The following is a 21374-nucleotide window of genomic DNA, read 5'->3' as shown; positions in this document are numbered from 1 at the left end:
ACTGTTCTTAGCCATGCAATTTGCACTCGAAATTCATGGGCAGGGATTCAGGGACTAGACTTGCGTTGATAATTTTATGATGAGTATCATTGAAGTGCAGCCTCTGTTAACGAAGCCAATTTCTTCTGCGTTCCTACGTAACACGTTTCAGTTGTCTCAGCTCTGAGATTTCTAGTTTCAAGGCAACCTGAGCTCATCCTTGAAGTCCTCATTGCATAGGAGCGTATTCATTAATAATTATCATAGGTAATTCTCAATTCAATTACCAACGTGACGAATATTTAAAGAAGCACATTTTGCGCTCATTAATTATTTTGGTGGTCATCTGTGGTCAGTGATGAGTTTTTACTCCTCATGACTCGCGCGTGGCTCCCATGTCTGCTTTGAATACGAAGGAAGGAGGGCAGAATTTTTTTTCGTCTTTTATGTGGTGGCTTTCTGGCTATTCATGGAAATAGACGAAAGATGAGAATAGCTGGGATTGCTTCATAGCGCAGCTCGATCCTTTTTGAACGTCTCTCTGCCTTCCTTTTATATTCTAATTCTCGTATTTGAAAACACAAGTGCTTGTTTTATACGTAAAATGAAGACCTTCAAACGTGAGAATATCTGATAATTCTCGTTTTCTGGCAAAATGCGTTTTAGGTTGAAAATATTTTGTGGTGGTACAATAACTTCTCGTTTAGCAAATAATGTCATGAATATTGATCGGAATGGTAGGATTGATTTAAATTGAATTTTGCCTTTCCCATATGAAAATTAGTATTCCTGATAAGTTTGAAACATTAACATGATTTCCAATAGTTTATACGTCGTGTTTTCTGAAATCCTCGCGCCAAGCTTTTTAAACGTAATAAGCGTTTCATTACAATTTCCATATCAGAAAACCAATGGGATCCTTATTAATGGGATTAAGGCTTTGCCAAGTCATACTATCAAAGGCTTTTATGTGTGCAAAATGAGAATAAGAAAACCCTTTAAAAATACAATTTTCGCACATATACAGCAGCTGGATTTCGTTTCATTGCAAATGGCTATGAAAAAAGCTCTGATGGAAGTCGGTCTGGTAGAGTAATACTTGAGAAAGACGATTTTTCCAAGAAAGTTGGAGATGTTGAAGAAATCAGGTGAAACCTTTACCATTAAAAAGAAAAGACAGTAATCCATTTCAAAGATCGTAACAGTAAATGATCTCGGAAAAAAGATGACGACACCTGAAAAGAATTTTCCAAATTAAGCGTGTTAAGTTCATTACATATGGCTTCTCGCCATCTTTCATTTTCGTTATGAGGACGCTACGAGGATATCTGGCAAATTTTACATGCATCCATTACAGCTTACTCGGATGCATCCCTAGCAATGTATGCCTTAATAGATTGAATTGTTTTTTTTTTCATTACTTTTCTCGATTTTCTCATTTTAAAAATGCTCAAAACTTGTTGCCCAAGCTATTTTACTTTTGAAATAGATGCCTGTGAATTGGCTGAAGGGAATACTTGAGATAAATGCACTGTTGTGAGAGTTTATCTTCTGCTTGGGCTTGAGCCCCTTTTTCTTTTCCTGAGGGCTCTGTGGCGTGTCTATTGCGCCTCATTGACTGTTTGCCCCGCACTCTGTTGTCACCCGCTCTTTGTTTTCACTGTCCTGTGCAGCGTAGTTAATGACTAATTCTCGTGTGACTCTGCATTTTTTTAAGGCTCCCAGGCCACGGAGAGTTCTCTGCATCCCCGCGGGGTGCTTGCCTGCGAGCATAAAAAACAGTGTCGAAATGCAAGCGGTAACTCACATGCCATGGGGAATTTTCAATCACAGTGCAATGAATGAAATTTTATGGCGAATATTTTGTAAATTGCAAATATCACTTTCAAAATTTGGCAGTTCTTCCTCATTGAAATCAGTGTTCTGTGAAATGAAAATGTGCATGTGCAATGCGTAACATAAATGTAGTTTTTTAGATTTGTAAAATAAAATAAAAATTGACCGGTCTTAAATAAAAAAAAATTTCTTTGGCATTTTTGTAATATATTCAATAAAATACAACTGATTTTTTTAAACTTTACTTAGCTTTCAGACACACTTGGCTGATCGACATTGGTACATCACTAGCTTACTTATCAACAAAGCTTGGATGGCTAGTAATTTTATGGGTTTTGCCGCTACCAGTTCACTTCTTCAGCTAACTATAACGTATTTTACATATTATAGGGAGAAGTAGAACGATTGAAGCAATTTTCCTAAATGTGTAGCACGATCGCTAAGGATAACCACCATACTGTGTAGATATAATGAAGGGTTCTAATTGAAAAATAGGCCTTTAATAACAAGATGAACTTTCTAACCGACAAGAATATGAATTTAGAAACTCGCAAGAGATTCAAAAAAATATTCATACTGTGTACACTGCTAGTCTATATAAGCGAGAGTTTGACCCATCGTAAACGGGGCGGTATCAATGAGAAGACGACCTCACATCCATCTAATAATTTAATCATATTGATTATAACTCAAACTCCTAAGGGATATTTAATAATTTCAAATTTTACTATTAAGTATTTATATGGCGTTGTGTGTTATGAGTAGGTAATATTGATATGATATTCAGCTAAGTGAATTGGTTGATGGCGCTGCTGAATTGCAGATACGTCGATAAAAATAGCGCAGTACCGCATTATCGTGATGAAATGCACGAGAGATGTTTTTTCTTCGTATCATTCTCTCCAGCCACCTTTTGATGATCTAAGCTAGAATATGAGCTATTGTCTTTGCTAGTGAATTTACTAGCAATTTGGAACACAAAGCATGCAGGCAGGCTTTTTACAAATAGGACGAGGGAACTATGCAGATGCTACACTAGAAAGAAGAAATGTAATCCAGACGCGAACAATATGGATAATCTACTTGTACAAATTGACCGTAGTAGTTTTTCTATTTTTAGTTTCTTTTCAGGCGTCAAGATATGGTTCTCAGTTGTGTAGGACTTTAATTTATTGATTCCAAATTCAGGTTTATTAACTTTCTTTGGAAGGACCGCTCGTTGAGGATTGTTCATTGAGTACACTCCCTAGAGTGTTGGCCATAATCCCCATTTCTCACAAAATCCTGTACATCTCCTTAAATTGTGTGTGGCATTAAATAAAACCCACGAATTTTCCAGCGTCCCGGAGATAATGTGTAAATTTTCCTCCACATCCCCTGATTTTTTTCAACTCTTCATATCCTGGCCTTAAATCTTCTAATGCGCTGAATTCGATTGGAATCATGAATCATTGCATGAAACGAGTTACTTCGTGTGCAGTCGCTCACAAGGGGGCGAAGTTATACAAGTACAAGGATGAAATTCGCCATGAAAATATCATTTAGATTAGCGGGATTCGAACCCGGACCTGACCGGCAATCGGAAGATCCAGGTTTGATCCTGCCAAATGTTTTTTTTTTTCAGAGAGAATTTCATCGTTGGTGTGTATGGAATTATGAATGCCAGAAGGATATCATACCTCACTCGTCAAAGATTCTTTCAATGAAACCGCGGGAACGGTAAATGAATTTCAGGTGAATGGATAAGATACCTCATCAAGCCTATTTGATGGTTGAAGCGATAGTAAATAGTCACTCAGAGCCTATGCTTCGCCCTTATATTAATTGGGCCATCTTATACAAGAAGACAGACCAGTTGGGATCTCGTACCACAACAGAATTATTCGTTACATTTTTGCCTTACTCCTTGTTCGCGAAGTTTAAACAACAATCGTATTTTTAGATTTTTTCGATCATCTCCGTCAGTAAATTGCGTCAATTTTTTTTTAACTTTGTGCTTCCACTTCATGCATAAAATCTCTCCGGAAAAAAACCCACGTATTATCATTTCACCTATACATCTAATATTATTGCTCTCTATAGGAATAGATATTAACATTTCATTAAATGTTTGTGAAATAAAATCGGTGATTTTTTTCTCTTTTATGATAGTTTATCGCCAATAAACCCAAACGCTCAAGTTTATTGTGAAGGTTAGCGTTTTCAACGAAAAGTTCAAGCCATCTTAAGCGCTTCTATGCAAGGGAGCTTGGATTTTTTATTTAGTGTTTAGTCTACAAAACAACAATACAAGCTTTTAGATTGAGTATCAGATCCAGCGGCCTTAAATTTGGCGAAATGCTATCTAGTTTCGAAGGAACTGGTGGAGTCTGATGGCGGCAGACATTGAAATAAGAGTTGTACAGGGAATAGACGAAGATAATTCATTTACGTCGAGGACAAATTGCATGGACGGAGATAGGGGAAAGGAAACTCCGGAGTCTTTTGCGAATCCAATCCAATCTCTCCATACCAATTCTCATGAGGCATATAGTGTACATACCTACATCAAGTGTGAACATTTCCCGAAATCGTTCACTTTATGTGAATTAAAGAGATGCTGGACTCCCGCGCGTTAATCTTCTGCAAGGCAGCCTTTAATAGCCTTTCAAATTTGTCATCTCGCTCAGCTAAAGCCTGAATCACACGATCATTTTTTTGTCATTTCCGAGTGATTATAATCCTCATGGTAATTACCCCACAGATTACTCGAGTGGTCACTCGCAAATAGTTCTCGCGCGCAATTGTTTTTCGCGATCGCTTCAATGATGAGTATTCCCATCACTTTTTTCATCACTCGTGTGGTCGCTTTTTCCGTCGCTAAAACCCCATATCAGCCTCAGAGTAAGGATGGGGCATCCTTACTCTGAGGGAGGGACTTATTCTGTGATTCAGAAAAATGATCACTCGAGCAATCACGTTTACGGTCACTCACTTTAGAATGGCTTGACCGATTTGAAAGATATTTGTTTTTTTTATTCGTCTCAGCCCCAGATAACAGTAAAAATAAAAAAAATAGTAAAAGTTCCAAATAAAATTAATCATGAACTTAAGCGTATTTTTTGGTACTTCGTACTAATCTTATAATGGTATTAATCTACTCAGCACTCCTGAGCTCTTCAGATTTTGATTCGCCTCGGGTTCCACATTGCCAAGGGACTTATTCCCTGTAAAAGCCTCCTGTGCTGCGGCCGTAAATCCCGTTACGGGACCGCGTTATTTTGTTCCTTCGGAGGAAGATCTTCGGTTTGACCGGTTCCGGCGCAGGGTCTTCTGTATTTGTCCCAGGGCCGGACAGGGAATTCTGATATCCGTCGCAGCTCATGAAACTTTGATTCCGCGACCTCCTGGAAAAATGTCTGTGTCTGGGAACGAAGAGTCTCCTCCAGCGGCTCCATCCGCGCTAACGGCCATAGGGCGTCATTATGCGGTGTCCATCCGAGACAAAGGGCAACCCGAAGCGATTTTCTCTCTTCTACTTCCAGGATATGCTGAACAGATTTTCTTGCTACACCAATCCATGCTGGTGCAGCGCATGAAATGATGGGCTGGATTATGGACTTATGAAGATGCACTCTTCTGTGTTGCGGGAGATTCACGTTTCCAAGCATTGATGATAACTGATGCCTCCGTACTCCCACGATGGCTGCTTTGCGGATTCAGTCAAAACTACATGATTTGTTTTGTTTTAACCAACTTAATGACTTAGCTCCATAAAAATACTAAAAAAAATTTATAGCAAAAAATATTTAAAATATTAAAATTGTTGAAAAAATATTTTAATCCCTGCTTGAGTTAAGTCGTCAACAAACACATCACTACCGATCGTTTAAACAGCAAGACCTCCAAGCAATTGTTGACTATCGGGAATGGTCATGTTCCTGTCAACGAATTGATTGATTTAATTTCCACGAAATTGTTGCAATTTCGTTTTATCGAAAGATGAGCTCATCAACGAAGTGTTCCCCAGCATGGTTGATAGCAAAAAAATCACAAATGGTTGAGTGAGTGACCAATTTTGGCGGCTAAGAAGGAAGATGGATGTGGATGGCTAAAACTTTTAAATTCAGAATCGTTTGTACTCTACATTCACGCAAATCTATTGACTGTGTAACAATCGAAGACAAAGTCACTAACTACCCATCTGCATTGATAATCTTCTTGGATTTACGACCACACAATCTGCAGCTGAAGGTTTGCTCGATGATCATGATGTTTCGAAACCTGAGCCAAGCAAAAGTATGCAATGGAAATTGGTGATTAAAAAAACTGATACCTAATTTGATTCACTCGACTATATTTGAAGGAAATTAAAAGGTGCGGATGGTCTCTAGAATTATCGAGATTTGCCATGATCCCATTGCCATGATCCCGTTGGGTTTAAACTAATTCAATTTCCAATTCGTGTTGCATTCGCGATGACGAATAACAAATCACAAGGTGACTTTTTGTGGTCTGTATGTAGAAACCCGTTTTCCTCATGTTCAAATATATATTGCATGTTCACGTGTTGATAAACCATCCATTTTATTAGTTCCTGCGCCTGATAACAAAACAAAAATTGTTGTACATCGGAAGGTACTTGAGCCAAGAGAATAAAGCTGAATGTGAAGGGTATACCGGGGCACGTTTATGCGGTGAACTTTTCAGAACCGAGTTATACACAGCGCGCCACAAGTCAATGCTGCTCCCTACGGCCTATTCTCGCGAGATTTTAAGCGTAAGTGAATCAACGGTCTAGCTTTTAGATTGAATAAAGAAAATTCATTTCTAACTAGCGATTGTTACCACTTATTTTTGTAAGTTTATTGATTTATTTCTTGATTTACTATAATTAGTTAACAATTATTAAAATCAGTACAGCCGCTCTTGATTTAAATGGTATAATGAAACTGTTCATTGATTACTAAGCGATACGAAATTCGCCGGGTAAGTTAGTGTAGTGTCACTTAGCTTTTACACGGTTTAAGCTGGCAGCCGCTTGAAACTCGGAGAAGACGTGATATGTTTAATTTGCTTTTGCATTTAAGAACCGTTACCTTCCAAAGTCACACGGAAAATATGATCGTAGAGACATAATATTTTCAGGTCTTACAGAAATGATTAAAATATTTTTTCCAACTGTTATGATTACGAATTTGTTTTTCTTATAACAGAGGGGTTTAATAAATATTCAGTCAAACTCAGGCAGTCAAAATATCTCATAATGTGTACCTTGAAGTTTAAGTATAAGACGTGAATAACTTTTCAACATGTGACGTCGAAGATGGGGAAATTTTATTTTGAAAAGGTTAACGACTTTTATCAGTGAACAAATTGGAATAAGGTAGCCATCCAAAAAGGAATTCGTGCCACCAGTAGCGTTAGCAGAGGGAGCTTGCTCTGGTGATTAAACGCTCTGGATTGGCGGTATAGGCGAAATGAGATTTACGCATCTTCATACGAAATTCTTTATCTATTTTTCTGTGTTTAAAAGACTTTTTTCTGTATTCATGTGAAAACGCCTTGCTACAATTCGTCTCGTTCTTCTTTTTCCATTACTGTTATATTCCCTACATTGTGGGAGGGTATTGGTGATCAAGCAATTTCTAACATTTTATCAACTGCTTTTTTCGCCCGTCTAATATCAACGGCCACGTGACATTTTCAAAGGGACTATCAGAATATAATCAAAGGTTTCAGGCGAGATGGAGTGGAAACGGAACATAACAAAGAAGCAGGAGCAATTTCCACAATTTTATATTTATTGTTATTCTTCATTCAAGGTACATCATAGTTGATTTTGTTATCCAGCTTCTAGCTTTTATGCGCTCTTCAATATTATGTACTGGACTGGTCCCATCACACGATCCCTCCCAATATGGTGTATTTTCTCCGGGATTTCTTCTAGGATGAGTGTTCCGGATTCCCAAACACAACTGAGTTTGTCAGTCGACCGACTCGGCTTGAAGCGACCGGGCCGTCGAATAACGGACGGGTGATGTCCCTCGAATCAGACTTTTAATTGAATCAAAAGGGCTTGGATAGGGTTGACACGGGTTCCGCGATAATCGCGTTGACGTTTTCAGTAATGCGCTCGAAGGATGGGAAATTAGCGATGAATCATGAAAAATATTGCGCTTTCTGCAATAACATTTAATAAAATTCAATTCCATTCCATTTATGATCCGACGTCGTCACCTACAACACTCACTTCACACACACACGGCTTCTCCTCAAATACCCTCAAAATCGAACGTCATCTCCTATAAATACCCTTTTAAAACACACGCCGTCTCCTGTACAAAACACACTTCATGCAACACGCCGTCTCTTAAAAATGCACTTTGGCACAAACGTCGTCTCCTATAAATGCCCTTTTACACCAACGTCTTCACCTCAAAATACAATTGGGAAATTGACTGGTTTGATTCTGATTTTGTTAAATTTTCATTGGAAAAAATTGAGCAAATAGTAATCATTGGTCAAATGAACATGAAAAATACTGTGACTTGAATAATTAGTCCCACTTTTTCTGCAGAACAGAGCCACAAAACAGGATAGCTCAGAGTTTCTGATCAACGTCGTTCGACGCAAGTAATATGGGTGGGAAGAGTGGTGGCAAGGATTCTTACGAGCGTTCTCCAGGCGAAGTCTCTTCCAAGGAAAAGAATTCTGGATGCCGAGGTAGGCGAAATTGAGGGCAAATTACTGAAACTCACGCCAGTGCATCAGCACTTCGTTGATTGTTGGAAGGACCCCTTGATGTCAGGCCTCGTTTTCCTTGCATCGTGGACTTTCTTATCCCAGTTCCTCCTTTTATCCTTCATGTAGGACGAACAGTTGGTTTCACCTGGCTTTCGTTGCTTGCAAACGGTGGTTGGCCAAGTATGGGCTCGCCACCCGGGTGGCGTGGCGAAAAGCGCCGCAGATCACTCTTGTCAGCTTAGATGGCGGACAGCACACTGAAAATGATGACATGAGAGAGAGAGAGAGAGCATACTAGCAAGGGGTTGACATACCCATAAGGATGATGCGTATAGGTTTTGATACATCAGTGCCATCTATGCCAGTGGTTCAAGGCTGCCGCGAAGTTTGAATGCACATCTCAGCGCGTGTTTCAAACTTTTTTACGCGTCACGATAGGGCGTGCTATTCAGGCTTAATAATGCTGCTGCAATTGCGAGAAACTTAAAAGCAATGAATGTAGGAAACTCTTCCTGATGAACTTCCCCAGGTTACTAAACTAGTAACCATAATACATTATTAATGTACAAAGTCAACTGGCGATCTGGTGGTTGGTAAGAATAATGATCTCGGAAACTTACCTCAGTGGACACTGGTATTTATTGATACTATAACTGGTAAAAGAAATAAAACAGTAACAATTTAAATATGACATACTAGAGATGAAATCTGTGGAAGTTAACAATTCTACAAGCACATGAGATGCACAAGCAACAAATATCAATGACAACATGAGAGATGAGCAGCCTTTGCGTAATAGGAGACAGATTCCATTACTTAAGTAAACACTCCACACTTATAGACAAAGAGGATGACCCAATTTTCCTTCAGGTAGATGTATCTTGCAACAGCTCTGGGACAGGGAAAATAATGCTAATCCTGAAACCATAGACCATAACAACACTTCACTAGAAATAAGCATGCAAGATATCATTTCATGGAAGATAATTATTTAATTATGAAAGGAGGACATTATTTCGTAGGAAGTAGTTCATGATGAGTATCCATTAAGATAACATATCTTGGCAGAGGAGTCTTAAAATGAAAGGTTGTTAGAAGTTAATATCCATCACTTATGCGAAAGAAAGTATTCCAAAAGTAGACAACGAGAAAAGTGATGAAAATTTTATACCAATGTAGTAGAAATTAAGTTCTTACTTCAAAATGAAAGAGAAAGTTATTAGAAACGTTGTAGAACACTTAATGAATTATGCTCAATTGATGACAATTAAACAGTTGAAAGGACAGAGTTGAAATTGCAAATTAAATACATAACCAACAAAATGATTAGCATAAAACAAACCAAAGCATAGCAGTTGCGATTCATAAGTAGTTTGAACACTAGAAAAACTGCAAATACAATGAAAAACATATTGAAATATAAGGAATACAATGAAATACAATACAAATACATGAAATGTTGAAAACATGAGAAAAGGTTAGCTAATCACAGGTTTAAATCAAAACGGAATAATAAAGGAAGCAAAGACTTACATTTTCATCACCAAATACATTTCATACCCGTGCAATTTAGCAATAACCAAGATCATTGAGACTCATATCCTTCATCGAGCACATTCCAAAATCGTAAGGGACACTGTAAGCAATAAAAAAAGCCTGCAGTTAACACTAATAACTATCAATAAGCCTTAATATCACCTTTGTTTACAGCGAAATTCAATATGGCTGCCCCCAGTTCATTACCGCACACACGAATATTACAATAGTAATGGAGTCCCCTTGACTGCACAAAAAAAACAGGCTACACCAGCGCCTCTATGTTGGGTTGGCCGTTGGACCACTGGGGCTCCGGAAAAATCAAAACAAAAGAGGTATTCTAAACCATAGAGGATACCTCTTGTTCTATACGATATATCGCAGTTATGTCGCCCTCTTGTTACTAGCTTGAGGCAAGGGTTATATATAACATTTTTCCCTACCCACAGTGCACTACTTCCTTGATCGTCTGCTCTATCGCGATTCATTTGGTCGAACCGGGCGATTCGAACGGTTATATAATACACTACTAAAGTCACTTTCTTTTCACCGGTTTTCTTACTTCACTCAAATACAAACATTACATAATACACTTCTCAAAACACAAAAAATTATACACTTCTTAACAAAAAAAATCAAGTGTAATGAAATATTTTCAGCCAACCCTTAAATGACCGCTGTCGCCCCCATCCTTCGAGTGGCGACGACAAAAACTTTGCGATGGCAAGCAAAGGGACATCGAAAAAAAGAAGAATGAGCCATCGCAGTACAATATCTTTGTTTCTTTTTTTTCTTACATTTGGGATGGTGACTGGTGGAGTGACGTCTCTTTTAAATGATATGTATATTCTATTATTCAAAGGGTTATTACCCAAAGCAAATAAATAACATATTTTTATTATTAAATGGATCACTATGCGCTCAATTGCATCGCATTCGCCATTTTTGAATGCCGATTGAAAAGCCAGCGCTGTGGAAGTATAAATAAATCTTCAGCAGGGTGGACGTCACGCGATCCTTTTGGTTACCTTATTCGTATTTCACCATCAAATTTCCACACAGAATGTAGAATGACGTCATTCCTGAGGCTCTCTTCCGAATTGCTCGTTCTTCGTTCTTAAGAATGCGGAATGAAGAGCCCTCGGGTGAGGGCCTATTTTCCCGTGGTCGGCGAGCGAGATAGTAACGGCACAAGAGGACGAGTCCTCGTCATAATGGCGTCGCGTAAACAACACAACTGACTCCTGACAATGGATGGAATAAAAAATAAACATGCACTTTGTTTTCGGTTATTCTTCGTCTCTAGTATGTCGAATGTCCGCTTCGTCTCTCCCGAGCGTATATACTTGCCTCCGTTTTTATAACCGCTCACTCTAGAGCGTTCCTCGTTCTCTGCAGCCTATTCTCAGGGCCGTATTCCCACACCTGAGAGACTTGAGTCATCACTCTACCTCGGTGGTACAATTCTCAAACTCGAGTTTAATTTGATTTTGAGTTCGCATTTTAAAAATAAACTTAACCGACTCGAGGTAGATTAACTGCGGTAAATTAAAAAATAAGGCAATTACCTGAATTACTATTTTATTAAACATTTATAGCATTATTGGAGTACAATATCTCACGTGGGAGTGTTTTCGCGAGATATGTCGTATCTCGTAAAGAGGCGATGGCGGGCTCATCTCGACACTTGGTGACTCAATTTGAGTTGAGGCTTGAGTGAGGTATCGTAATTCCATCGTAGCAACCGAGATGAGTTTGAGTCGGGATCAAACTTGAGTAACGTTCTGGAATACGGCCCTCAGTCTCTGCAACTGAAGGCTCGCCTTTGTGCTTTAGTAGATTTTACGTTTCGAAGTTGGCTGCTCCATCGATGGTGGGGTAGTTATAGTATTTGGAGGAGACGACCGACAGTTAAAGCCATTTGCGCCGTCAGGGAAGGGCAAGGAAAGAAGTGTAGTGGGCCGAAGAGAAATGCAAAATTCAATTATGAGTTTTGAGATTTCTTCGTCGCATTCCTCCACTTGGACAAAGAAAATCATATCTTGAAGCTGAATAAATGGCACTCGACTCCATTTTAAGTGTAGCTGATATGCGACAGTTCAAATAAAGAAAATATGTTTTTAATGGTGCTTACCATTTTTGTGCGGCGGTTTTTATGTTTTCTTCTTACCTAAGTTAAAATAAAAACCTCACGTGCTCATTAATTGTATCATCGAATGTCCCTCCTCATATAGTTCGTCTCTTTTCAAAGTGAGGTCAGGAGGTTAGGTAAACTATAAGGCTAATCGAAGGGTCTCGTATGCAAGCGTATCAGGCTTACAATTGCAAAATGTAATTTTTCATGTCAAAAGTAAAAACAGAAGGTTAGAAACTGATCAACAATCGTTGCTCTCAAAAACCAAATCAAACATCCTCCTGGAATGCATAGATGCAAACGGCGCAAAGCAGTTATTCGTGTTTTTTACCCTGTTCCACCAATTTTAAAAACCTGCAAAAAATTAGGAATATATTTTAAGATAGGGGTAAAAACATATATTTTTTCGGCGTGTATATCGTTTCCTAAAATTTTTAATTTAATTTTGAAAATTTGAAACTTATGTAAAAGTTTAGTTTTCGGTTGAAAATTTTTGAAAAAAATCAGAATGGTAACCATAATAGTATACACAATTTAAAATCAAGAAAACAATTTTACAAGAATAATAGCTGGAGATATGGTTAAGATACTAAAAATCGTGTTTCAATTTTTTCTGGGGTTATTTTCCATTGTTGAAGCCTGTAACTTTGAGTAAACACATAATTTTGGATGCACTTTAAGTGCACATTTTTTATTTATCAAAATATCGGGGGGCATTTTTCACCATCTTAACCTGCTAGACCCTTTACATCACATGTACCTACTCCATATTTGTCAAGATTGCAACTCACAATTTGGTAAGTCAGTATTACTTAAAACTCGATAATCCGGCAACTGCAACGCCCGTACCGTGAAGGTCAAATATCATAGCTTACTTTTCTGTTTCTCAAATTCTAGGTTTATTTATCCCTTTGATTTTTATTTTCTGTATTGAAGTGCTCCAAGGTAGTAGTAATGAGAATCATTAATAATAATCCACTTACGCTTTATTTGAATTGGAAGACAGAAGGCAGCTTTCAGGGATAATTGTGCAGTTTTTGCTATGTAAACTTCTTAGTTGTGATGTGACTTGCATAAACAGTGGGGCATACAAAATTAATTGGCCTATTATCATGAACCCTTATCGATTCTCAAAGCGAAAAATGAAGTTGAATCACGAAGCTTTGAAGTGGAGCCAAAAGTAGCGTGGAAGTTGAAATAAATCAACACGACATATACCTATGTTTGGGAAAATCATAATTATAGGATTCACTTGATAAAACGTATTCGGCTTATTTTATAGGACGACATTGAGTGATTATGTTCCCGTAGGGAGCTTTGAAAATTACTTGTTAAGTTAATTAATAATGGTTTGCATCGCATGGCATCATGTTAGCATAATATAATAGGAAAATTAAATATTTTTAAGTATTTTTACGTTAATTTTAATCTACTGTTTGGGTTAAAAAAATTTGATTGTCGTGAAACTGACCGACAGAAGTACAATTGCATAAGGAGGGCATTGGCAGATTTTGCATTACTTTAAGAGCCTTCTTTTTTCCAACTCCAATAAGCGGTACCTAAAATTAATTGGCAGAGTTATTAAAAATTTATTGTTGATTAATCTGATTAAACAAATTAGAATGCAAAAATGTGTAGTTAGACTTGGGATGGAGCTTTAACCGATGTAGAATAACGCAAAATTTGCTGAAGAAATACATTTTTCCTCGTTACCTTAACTTTTCGTAATTGACGTTCTTTTTGCTCAGTGAAAACTAATGGGAATGATAATTTACATCTCAGCTATTGCTGTAGAGTGCATTTTAGAATTTTTGAGGGTGTCCAAAGATTTAGTCTAGGATTTTAAACGGATGCACTTCGATCGTCAGAACTAGCAAGTCAGTAATATTCATGTAAACTTTTGCGAAATAAGTAAATTAAAGTATAATGCTAACTTTAAAAAACATTTTTCTGCGCAATGACTGTAGAGCACGTCTACCGAGACCCTCCGCCGGCGGTGAAAACCCGGTGAATGATATTCGCACATGGCCTTATCACCTGCTTATCTCTCAAACATTAAATTCTAGGGATGAATTCCATGGATGTTAGTGATGATGAGAACCTTTAATGGAAAATTTTATTCTGATTATGTTCTATCAAGCGACAGTTGAATAAAAATTCATATTATGAATTCGTATAATAAAGGTTCCATTTTTATTTGATCTTTGTGAAGAGAAATTTGGGCATATGTAAAATTAGTGAGGCCCCAACTTTACGGACGAATTTATGTGAACACACTTTTTGGATAATATAAACATAACGGCTGTTTAAAGGCAAAAAAAATCTTGTACGATCAGACTGCCGTGATGTCTATCTTTCTTTAAATTATATTATGAATCAATTGAGAATGAAGTAGCATTTTGTTGATTCGCACGAAAAAATGTTCACTTAAATAGTTACAGTTGTTAGAGAGATGAAGAATCTATATTTCTCAAAATAGGTGATTTCCTATGGAAAAATGATGACAGTAATGTTACCTTAAAGGCGCTTTTAAAGTAATTTAAAATTTCAGTTCCATTCCTTCCCATTTTTTCCTTTGTATTAAATTCTTCTTTTCTTAATTGAGGTTAATTGAAGCAGAAGCTTTCTATCGGTAGATATGAAAATCATAGACTAATCGAAGTTAAGCGAACCAATGGAAAGAAATCAATCCAGTCATCGCCAAAGTTAAAGCCTCTCGTCCTTGCGATTCACCTGTACGACTTCCATCTTCACTTATATGCTAACATTTCACCCGCTTGTGTTGGTGAAGTTCAGCCGGTCTGTGCCCTCGTTCCTTCTGCCTCTGACATGATGTTGAGGCGCTATCGTTGCTGAGGAAATCAGTCCCTTACAAACTTTAGTAGTTGGTAGCCGTTTTCCTCACACCTGTCATCCGAGGAATGGCAAGCGGGAGATAGATGCATGTGAGGGTGATCGACAGGATCAATTCCAGATAAAATTGCCCAATACATTCTTGTGATCTCAATACCTCACTGATACGTGAACTGTCATCTTGATGCCATTGGAAATCTGTCAATACTAGCTTATAAACCCACTGCCTTTTCTGCAGAAATTTGAGCCTTAGTATTTCTCTGATTCAGTATCCTTGTAGTCAAAATTCAACAGTAACATTTACAATTTCTCTGAATGCACTTGTAAACTGTAAAAATTATCATATATTAATTAATTTATCACCTTGAAAACCTGTCATGTCAAGTTCTAAATTTTTAGCTCTCCAAAATATTTTTAGACAAAATCGAGTCTGTTTCCGGAGTCATTTTGATCACTGTTTTTTAAAAGTGACCAGTTCAAACTTGTGCAAGAAATAGTAAACCATCTAAGGTAGGAGTTAATAAAAACAATAGCTCAAAACGAACCCTAGAATATACATTTAATTTTGGCATTATGAAGTGATGCCGTTGAATTTCAATTGTATTCATAGGTTTTTTCTGTCAACAACTTCCACCATTTCGGAAATGGACATTACTACCTAAGAAAAATTAACTTAGTTTTAATTAAATCAGTCAGAGGTCTGCGCCACTCGAGAAACACTTCATATCTGTGACGGATGAGGCATGCCCTCCATGCTGTTGCGGCTTTATAGTAGGTGAAAAATTGACTGTAACCTCGTCATTTATGATTGGCCATTACGCTGACCAATTTATGAAATGGTCCAATTTCAATACCATTCTCCAAGCTCTAAACACTAAAGCAGTTTCTTTTTCATTCTTATTAGTTACTGCATCTCTTTGATTGCTGATTTTTTTTAGCACTAGCGTATGTAATAAATTTTAAGTTCTTTGCCTCATTTTTGTTCCGTCGTTTTTATTTTCCCGAACCAGGGTGATGGCATTTTTTAATTTATGCTTTCAAATGGTGATAGTTTTAAAGCAAGTGGAGGAAAACATAACAAGTACAAATGTATAAAAAATAAATAAAAATATATAAACGAATATAAATATGTAAAATATTACAAAGTTAACTATGTACCATTTACTATGTGACGCGCATTTGCTACCATTTATCAAAAGTAAATGTTTAAGCAATAAAGTATGACTTTAATTTTAATTTCCGTTCATCTTTCGCAGATATATCTCCCAAGCTCCTGCTCTGAAAGTCCTCTCGCCAGGAATATTCCATGGAATTAGTAGCAGCCTATACACATTGTAAGTTATCATTACATCATGTATCTTCAATAGTTTGAACGGTATATTTCTGCTGCAAATGCATTTTTATTCTAGAATATCATTTATCTCAAGTTAGTATAAAAGGTAGATATAATTTTCAATAATATTTTATGGATGCATTTTGCTCTGCGAGAATGCAAATGGCCGCCTGGTTATATTTCGTTCCAAAAGACATGCTTTTCTGTCGCCTAATGGATTTGAAATATGGTTTTTTATGCATTTATGAACATCAAGAGTTAGAAAAAGCAAAACTTTGAATGTATGTGGTGAGAAATAATGCCTAACTTAAATGGAAACCGTTTGCGTTCATTTGTGCAAAAATTTTGAAATAAACTGTTTAGAATGTTACGGCAATTTTAGTACTGCGACATTTATTGGTAATTTACAACATCGACTCTATGTACGATTCGAGGCAAAATTCAAGTGTAAGTAGTAATGCTCCTCAAATAATTTCTACACCATCCATGAAATTCTTGCTTTATAATTATACAATGAAAACCTTTATTTTAAGTAATAACGTAAATTCAAGGACATTGTCTGAGATTTAAAAATATAATTTCCTTTTATCCAAGAATGCAAATTTATAGTTTTTAAAGTTTTCTATTCCAATTTTCATGCCGTCATTTCTTCATGGATATTCTTCCTTCATTTCAGGCGAATTGTTCACACTGGCCTTGAGGAAGTACCAGATTTACGTGAAGTCGGATCTGGAATAATGCAGATGATGTGAGTATAACCCAAAATAATTGTTCCTTTCCTTTTAGCGTTTTCAAATTTAATATTTAATTTGTTAATTTAATAAAGTGTTCAATGTTAAGTGACGATGAAATAGAAGAGTTAGCTGTTTATGTTTCTCTCACATAAACGTTAGTTTTTTCTAAAACCCGAAAGTTAAAGAACGGATTTCTATTCAAATAGTTTCCTCCCTTGCACCACATTCTTGGGCTCCTAAGTGTTAAGGTCAAAACTTATTTCAGCAAGTACAAGATCACCCCTTGAACATCTTGTTTTATCAATTTACTCAAGTTTAAATGAGAAGGCTATTATTTCGCAGATATTTTCGGTAGTTGAAGGTATTTTCCTGTGAAAGTTTTTTTCACTGCACTAACGAGTTAAAAAATTTTTGTAAGTATGTTTGTTTATATAGGTATGTTTTGTAGCTTTGATCAAAGCACATATTTTTAGCAGCCTAGAAGCGCATCATCTTTAGCTACTTATGTAAATAGTTTGATCCTTGATGTCTGGCTGGAGGTAGTGAAACTCCTTATATTTGCAGTGTGTTTTAGGGGATTTGCGACATTTATTCTCATTAGCTGTGCATGCAAGATCGATTTGTAAAAATTTTAGCAAATGACAAATTTTTTGAGTTACTGGCTGTAAAAAAAGGCAAGACACCCAAGTTTAAGGAGCTCTACCGTGTAAAAAAAGTAACCGATATAAATGCAAAAAAAATTCCAAAGACACGAGCTGATGTTGCTATTGCGATGCCATTAATGCCAAGAGCCAGAACCATTAATTCAAAGACATATGTCAACACATTAACAAGCCTCAAGACGTGCTCTCAGCGATTTCGGCGCCATACACCCGAGGAGATGTTTTGATTCATCACGATAACCCTCGGCCCCGCACAAGTTCGAGGACTGCTGAACACATGGCAAAGCAGGGTTTAACAGTGTTCCCCCATCCACTGTACAGCCATGAACGGGCTCCCTCGGACTTCCACTTGCTTGGGCCATGACAGGATACCATCTAGGAATACATTTTGAGGGCATCGAGGATGTGATTCACTCAGTGAAAAAATGGCTCCGTGGCCAGAAGATAGATTCGAGCCAGCCGGGCAAACATGCCCTCGTTTCACGCTGGGGGAGGACCATAGGGTGATTATGCAGAAAAATAGGGCGTTGTTGAAAATCATTCTTTCGTGTGTGTGATTCTCATAACGTTCAATTAATAAATGTCTAAGAAAAAAAATGGTGTATTACTTTCTGGGAAACCCTCGTACATTGCCTCAGGGGCGTGTGGAGGAAGAAGAAGATGAGGTTGGAAGAAGAATTACATAAGAAGAAGCTCTATAAGACCTGATTTACCAGTAAAACAGACCGTTGAGTAGACCTACTAGGGAAATTACGCTTAAAAAATACGTGCTTCGTACACTGCCATACAGATGGCGAGGAAATGTGTGCACGCTATGGAGAATATTTAACCTTTTATCATTTTATGATAAAGTTATGCCATAAAGGAATGCCCCCCCCCCAGACCCTCAAAAATATGCATGATATTTAATACGGTCCCATTATCGTTGCATTCGTTTTGTATTACGAGGTATCCTTGTGCCCCACCCAGAACAAAATCCTGGATACGGCCTTGCTTGTGCCCCTCCCAGAAAAAAATCCTGGATCCGCCCCTGCTGTGAGCAATATACGCATGCTGACAACGTTTTCATTTTCGCCAGGGCTATCGCGTTTACGAACATATCTTAGCAAATACTTGTGATTAGCTCAATGCATTTCCGCAGCTCTCCGCAAAGAAGTATCGCGTTTCACTCTTTTGTGACCCTATTCATGTTTCAATATTCCACTTTATCCTCTTTTTAATCTTTCTCACACATATTCTGGGCATCTCAAACAAATAAAACAACTATTACTTTTGTCACAATCGTACCCAGGAAAAATGTTACAACCGTAACCATAGTACCCTTTCGCAAAAAAACATACGCCATGTTGATACAAAATAACTTACTAACAAAATAATCGCTTTTATTGAACTAATAATGACTATCTTTCATCGAGGAAATATATTCGGCATTCTATCTATTTTCATAAAACAACAATCATTTAAAGAAATCATACAAAATTACTTAATTTTGACTGCTGAAAACCATTATGGGGCCCTCTTAGCGTTCACGGCGCGCGACGCCTGACGCAATACTGTGGCACAGGTTCAGACGTGCAAGCTGCTCCTCTATCATAGGCACCTAGGGAGAGAGCCCCTTGCATACTCCGCTATTCCCTATAATTTTGCTGATAAGACGACTGTCTCTACCGTGCCATGGCACAATCGTCCCCACTCTACCATACTTCATTTCTTCTCAAAATAGTACCCATCTCTTTGCGTATTCCTGCAGTTATTGATCCCATAACTCACATTTACGGCATAAGAAAGCTATACCTTGCTAATTGCCTGCAGAAAAAAATTGTTTAGACCATAATATTAAAGCAGCTGCTGTAAGCAATGTAAGCCTTTTCAACCAAACTAACTTCAAAACTAATGACTCAATTAAAAAATGAATAGGACTGCTATGCGCTGTATGATGAACTTAATGCAGGTACAGTCACTTTCAAAATTCGGTCCCCACGGCCAGCGCGAGTAACTACGTTTTCCGCTGAGCTCGAACTTCTGGTATTGCCTTCGTCTTGTGTGCCTTAAAAGGGCCAGTTTCACTTGCTCTCACCGTTCGCGAAAGTGTTACGTAAGCATTCTTCTCCCTTCCTAAATTGTTCGCGGCTTCCCCGACTCCCGGTGTCAGAACACAAGGCGTAACATAATTCTCACTAGTTAAGCAAGTCTCTTACCCTGATGGTATTGAGAAATAGATGGTCTGAGTAGTCCGGCTTGTACTAAAAAACAGTGAGACGTATCTACGTCGCAAAGCACGTATAAGGAAGAAACGGAAATTGGACTTTACGTCTGAGAGAAGATTTTAAAAGTTGCCTACAAAATAATCTTCTACATAATGCCTTTAACACATTATTACCAAACACTGTAAATGCATATTTTTAAGTATTTTGGACACTCTGATGGGCTTATTCATTATTCCTAAGATTTTTCTTGGGATACAGGTGTGTTATCCTTCAGTTTTCTACGTGTCTCATCATACGAAAAATCGAAAATACCCATGTGCGCTAAATTATTATGTTAACTTCGGTAACGGTACGATATTTATATCATTCATTAATAATATTTCCCTAAGAAAATATTTAAATAATACTTAATTTATTCCAGTAAGTCATTAACCCACATCTTCATGTTCATCGAGAGTTTCAATGTCTTAATAGTTATAATAAATGTATTTCCGATAGTTAAAAACCATTGAAAGCATTTATTATATAAGATTTGTTTGCCTATTTATTACCATTTTAAGGCACATTTAGCATATCTTTTATCCTTGCCCCTTTCATTGAGTGCTCAAACTAAGTCTTTAGCCTCTTTCGTTCCTTTTTTTCTGCTAGAATCGGTCGCATATGGCGCCTGGTATTACCATGAATGTCAATGTCCTTCAAATTATTATTTGTAAATGTTTTCACAGCAATAATACAAATTACACTCAGGTAATGAATACCCTAAGTAGGTCTTACCGGTGAACAAATACTGATCATATTCCTTCAAACACAAAACTACGCATGCATAATTTTCATCCGATAAAAATATAAAGTAAGGATATGGATAGAATGAAAGAGCCTAATGCGAATGGGTGCTACTGTTAGTTATAAGTTTAACAAATTCAGGCGTTATCTGGTGGAAGTTCGTCATATTTAAATGAAAGATGGCCGAACTCTTCCAGAATATTTGAATGCGTAACGCGTTTCGGCTCAGAGAGCCATCGTCTGGTACAAGACAAAATGATGGCTCAGTGAGCCGAAATGAGCCGTCGTACGAATTAAAAAATTAAGGAAAAGTGCTGCCATCTTTTATTTAAAACTGTTAATTATGGTGGTAAGTTCAAGCTGGGAGGGGCGCAGGCGGCGTGATTCGTAAAATCATCCATGTAATCCAGCATTATCAGGATGCGTTTAGTAATAAGCAAACATACTCCCTTTTTCCTTTCAGGAGGGCAGGTAAATTATGTTTTTCCATGACCACCATAAATGGTTGAATCACAGTCTTACTGCCACACTTATGTTGCTCGCACTATTTTCCTTTATAAATCACTGAAAATAAAAATTCACGAGTATTCC

At 37.4% G+C, this 21374-nt stretch overlaps 1 protein-coding gene across 1 annotated transcript in view; it reads left to right on the top strand.

Annotated features, from left to right (window-relative positions):
* Positions 1-21374, top strand: part of LOC124167687 (follicle-stimulating hormone receptor-like) — a 573602-nt gene that overhangs the window by 383206 nt on the left and 169022 nt on the right. The window contains exons 6-7 of the mRNA XM_046545674.1: positions 16321-16398; positions 17074-17145. Of these exons, the coding sequence (XP_046401630.1) occupies positions 16321-16398; positions 17074-17145 (150 nt within the window). The remainder of the gene's footprint in view (positions 1-16320; positions 16399-17073; positions 17146-21374) is intronic.

Source organism: Ischnura elegans, chromosome 11, assembly GCF_921293095.1.
Source record: "Ischnura elegans chromosome 11, ioIscEleg1.1, whole genome shotgun sequence".
Classification (NCBI taxonomy): domain Eukaryota; kingdom Metazoa; phylum Arthropoda; class Insecta; order Odonata; family Coenagrionidae; genus Ischnura; species Ischnura elegans.
Note: the sequence above shows the minus strand (reverse complement) of the source record. Positions and strands in the feature narration are given on the sequence as shown.